The sequence below is a fragment of the Cryptomeria japonica genome, chromosome 10, assembly GCF_030272615.1.
Source record: "Cryptomeria japonica chromosome 10, Sugi_1.0, whole genome shotgun sequence".
NCBI classification, from domain to species: domain Eukaryota; kingdom Viridiplantae; phylum Streptophyta; class Pinopsida; order Cupressales; family Cupressaceae; genus Cryptomeria; species Cryptomeria japonica.
This window is the reverse complement of record NC_081414.1, coordinates 197,811,742-197,816,429: the sequence shown is the minus strand read 5'-3', so window position 1 is coordinate 197,816,429 and position 4,688 is coordinate 197,811,742. Positions and strand designations below refer to the sequence as shown.

General features: G+C 39.1%; 1 protein-coding gene across 1 annotated transcript; it reads left to right on the top strand.

Moving 5' to 3' along the window:
- Positions 1 to 4,163: 4,163 nt before the first annotated feature.
- On the top strand, positions 4,164 to 4,688 carry LOC131858847 (uncharacterized). The gene has a single exon (XM_059212312.1). It carries the CDS (start codon positions 4,164 to 4,166, stop codon positions 4,686 to 4,688), a length of 525 nt encoding a protein of 174 aa, XP_059068295.1.

Sequence of the window (4,688 nt, the reverse complement as noted above, 5' to 3'; positions counted from 1 at the left end):
GGATATTTCTCATGCTCAAAGATACAGGTTGCAAAGCTAGCTAGCCAGAGCTTCAGGAATTGAACCTAAAAGAATATGATTATGCTAGGGAATTCAATGATCCCTATGGGAAGCTCAAACAAGCTATGCCCAAGGCATATGAGGGACACAAACTGAGACTGGATGATTTTTGGGCCAACCTCCAGGATAGTTTTGAAGTTAGATAGAAAAACTACAATAGGTTATCTGTGCCACAGATAAGAGATTGAGACCAATCTCCCTAAAGACCTCAGGGATGATGGAGACCTGCTTGATGCCGCTTACAAAGGATTGGAAATTGATAAGAAGTCCCTCTCCCCAATAAGGCAGTCTGCGAATGACGATGTGAATATAGAAAATATTTCCCAAGTGGTCATCAATAGGACCAAATAATGGCTAAGTCAAAGGGTCAGGCCTAGTACTTCAAAGGGAAAAAAAAGGAGTCTACCTCAGGGGTACCTCAGTCAAGAGGTTATAAGGAGTATGCTAGGAAGACGAGATCAAGCTCAATAAAGAATACATCTACTGACCCTGATGAAGAAGTGGGGCCTCAAGATAGAAATTAGGATCTAATGAGAAAGATTAGTGAGAAGATGAGGGAGTCTGAGTTGTTAAAAAAGGCGATAGACCTTGGAATGACAAATGGATTAGGAGTAGTACCACTAGCCAAAGTCCTTTCACCAAGGACAGTATAGGGCAGAATGTAGGAGAGGGTGCGGGGTAGGAAGAAGAAATAGAAATTACAGAAGATATGCCCACTCAGCCACCTCCAATAGCTATGACACAGGATCCAGTTACCAACACCCCTGCACCACCACTAGTTAACATAGTCGTAGGGTAGCAGAGGGTACAAGTTTTCAGGTTTAACACTGAAGGAATAAGTGTTAGAAACATTGAATTTGATTCAGATCAGGAGGAGGAGGATCCCGAGTTACATAAACCGCTAAGAGGGGAGAAAAAATGAGATGAGGCGGAGGACCTATTATATGAAAGATTAGTTCTAACCCCTCAAGATCAAGAGGACCTCCTCAAGGACATAGTCGTCAGACAAGGTGAGGCAGGCGTGGACGATGAAGAAAGGATGTTTGGAGAAGAGGTCAGTGGCAAATTGGGAGAATTACACAAGAAACAGGCTCTCCAAACCAATTTATTCCACCAAGTTATCCAACCTCAAGATCCAGGGCAAACAGAGGCAAAGGAAATAGATGAAGCATAGGAGCATGTAGAGGTCCATGTTATAACTGCAGATATAGTGTCACATCAAGGTGACAAGGATCAAGATATACCGCAATGGCTCGAGTTCACTTTTGAGAAGAAAAGGAGAAAATCAGAGCTTCCTAAGGTCACTTTGCAACATGCAATCACAGAAGAGCCAACAAAGGTTAAGAAGCCGAAAATTGTACATCATTTATCAAAGACAAGCTCTGGTGAAGTGATTGCAGATGTGGCAGTTCCACTCCAAGCTGAGGGACAAGCTTCCCCTAAGTATCAAATATCCCAAGTGAATTTGGGTAAACAAACCAAGTGGGGAGAGCTAGATACTCTTGAGCTAGCCACAAGTGTTGTAAGAGGGCGCGTAGAGAAGGAACACACTTCAAATTTGGAGCTTAAAGCGCAAATGGGAAAATACAAGCAACTCCTGATTGATATGAGTAAACCTCTATACTCTTGTAGGGATGAGGACCTACCTTCGACCTCATCGCTGCTAGAGGGAGAAGTAAAGGCACTAGTGGAGGTGAGATGGGTGGCTGCTACAGTTAAATCATGGGCCCAAATAAATGCAGCTAAGATTAGATTATTTCTGTAGGATACTATGAGGATATACTGTGGGGTAGTCAAGGTAGGCAAAACTTTAGCTTCTTTCTCTTCGCAATGGGAACATAAGCTAAACATTTTTAATAAATAGTTTCAATTTTTGAATAAAGTTTTATAGTTAGGGGAAGAGGTAATAATGAAGGAGGACCTATTAGGAGGAGACAACTGTAAATACTTGCAATCCTATACATACATTTTGGAACTGAAGAATGAAATGCTTTAGTAGTATGTAAAAGATATGGTAGAGATTCGAGTCCCTCTCCTCAGAGAAATTTTGAAGTATGAGAGTTTCGTAAAGCATATGCTAGGAGCCTTTGGGTTAGGATTAACTAGTACCAAAATAATTGAACAGGAGAAAGTTTTGAATCAATGGGATGCATACGAGGCCCAACATCTAGGACCTTCAACTCAGTTCGATGTCACCCTCATGGACAAGTACACATACTTGATTACTTAGTGTCAAGAGGTAGCAGATACAGTAAGGGAGTTGGAGGAAGGAAATAAGCACGCTGAGGAAGTTTTGAAGAAATACAAATTTAGAATTAAACATGTAGCTGGTCCTCCTATTCAAGCAGTCGCATGCATTATTGATAATTAGAGAGCTTTTATTAAAAAGTAAGAGATGAATGCATAGTTGCTAAAGATAGTAGGGTTTTTGCATGACTCCCAATTTTGTATTTTTGGCTACAACTCGAACTCGAGTTCCAATTTTTGAGAAATTTTTTGCATGAATAAGAAAATGTGGATCACCCAGCATGGTCTTCGTAGTGCTCATGCAACCCCCATTTCATAGATTATAACTGGAGTATAAAGGCAGAAACTTGCAAGTTAATTGCAACTCCTAGTTTTAGTTCTTAATTTAGATTAGGTTTATTTCCTAGATAGTAGGGCAAAAGACCTCTATAAATTGAGATTTTGGATTCATTTGTAAGGGTCCCCAAATTGATGATTTATGGCCCACTTAGAATATTTTTAGATTATTCTTTCAGATTATGATACTTTTTATTTTTTCTTTATTCTTTGAAATAAATACAAGAAGCACCTTGTAGATTGCCTAATCTACATTTATAGTCTACGAAATTGTTCTATGTAATCTGTTAATGTCTATTATTTGGAGTTAGTAATGTGCTTTGATCTTCCATATATTGTTTTATGAATCATATTGCACACATAAGTGGTGTATGAGGATTATTTTGATAGGTTATATTGTTGATGATTTTATTTCCATATGTCTATGAAGTTGATGATTTTAGAGGTTTACTAGAGGTCCATTCTTGAATGCTAATTTGGATAATATTTGATGATTTCTTGGATTGCAGAGAACTAACTGAGTAGTTCATTAAGTTGTTATTGCATTGATTTTATTGTTATTTTCTTGTTTCCCTGATCTATCTTTTGCAGTTTATTTTCCAGAGAATCTTAAATTTTAAAATACAAAAAAAAAGGAAGTTTGGCCATTAACAACCAACGAGATTAGTTTCAACCAGCAGGCTCCTTGACAGGTATAGCTACATCAACCATTGGGCTACCCATTACCATCGTGACCCAACTATAGAGACCTTGGAGTAGTGAGTCTTCCAAAGCTTATTAATTTTCAGGAGAGGTAGTGAGTGTTTACATTGGCTACCTGACTGTTGGCAGGTGTGTCAAAGTGGTCCTCAATAGACTCAATCCCAATTTGTGGATGACACGTTATTCAGGGAAGCCACTATGTAGGAGGCTTCAACGATTAAGAACATACCAAAGGAGTACTCTAAGGCCTATGGGTAGATAATGAATAAAGAGAAATCATAGGTGTATTTCTCGAACACTAATAGGCAGGCTCATGTTAAGATTGCTCGCATGTTGGAATATCAAATTGGCACACTCCATTTCAAGTATTTGGGAGTCAATATCAACTCGGGTAGTAGACAAAACCAAATATGGGAGGATATGATTAACAATTGCAAGGTTAAATAAGAGCAGTTGAAAAATAGATGGCTATCTCAACAAGGGAGGTTAACAATGATTAGATTGCTATTATCGGCCATCCCCATTTACAGTATGTCATGCTTTAGGATGCCTTATGTGGCTAGTAAGAAGCTAGATTTGATGCTCAAAAAATTCATTTGGGAAGGGGCAAAGGAGGTAAGAAGAATCCCATTGATAAATTGGGAGACCATGTGCCTGATTAAGGAAGAGGAGGGGTAGGGTTGAGGAAAATAGATCTTCAAAACCTTTCTTTAGGAGCAAAATTAGCCTAGAATATATATAAATTTCCAGAGAGAATTTGGTGCAGGTTGTTTAGGATCAAATATTTGGATTCAGAAGAGACAGAGAGAATATTTACTATGGCAAATGCAAATAAGGGATCTATTGTTTGGAATTTTTTATGGGAAAGTAGAAACATCATCACAGAACACCTATCTTGGCAAGTAAGGAATGGGCGGATGGCAAAATTTTGGGATGACTTGTGGGAAGGAGAGAAATCTCTTAGGGAGATGCTTGAAGATCAGAGTTGGGTGAATGATGTGGTGAATGTTATGGGGGACAGAGTGGGTCAGTATTTTGAAGGAGGACTAAGGGGAGACATGGTTAGGTGGAAGAATATAGGGATAGGAAGTAAGGGACTTTTTTCCAAACTGGAAGGAATTTTAAGGTCTAAGACAATCCTGGTGTCAGAGGAGGAAGACACTCTTTTCTGGTGTGCTACTAAATTAGGGGAGTGCAGTGTAAAGCTTGGCTATGAAATTCAAAGATATAGATTGAGGGATACTGTTTGGCTGCACAAGTTATGTTGGAATAATGGAACTCTTCCTAAAGCTGGAACCTTTCTTTGGATTGCCCTTCATGACAGGGTACTTACTGGGAGTTGA

What these genes read in the sequence shown, in the direction of transcription:
- LOC131858847 (XM_059212312.1), top strand. Translation starts at nt 4,164, where the DNA reads ATGGCAAATGCAAATAAGGGATCTATTGTTTGGAATTTTTTATGGGAA.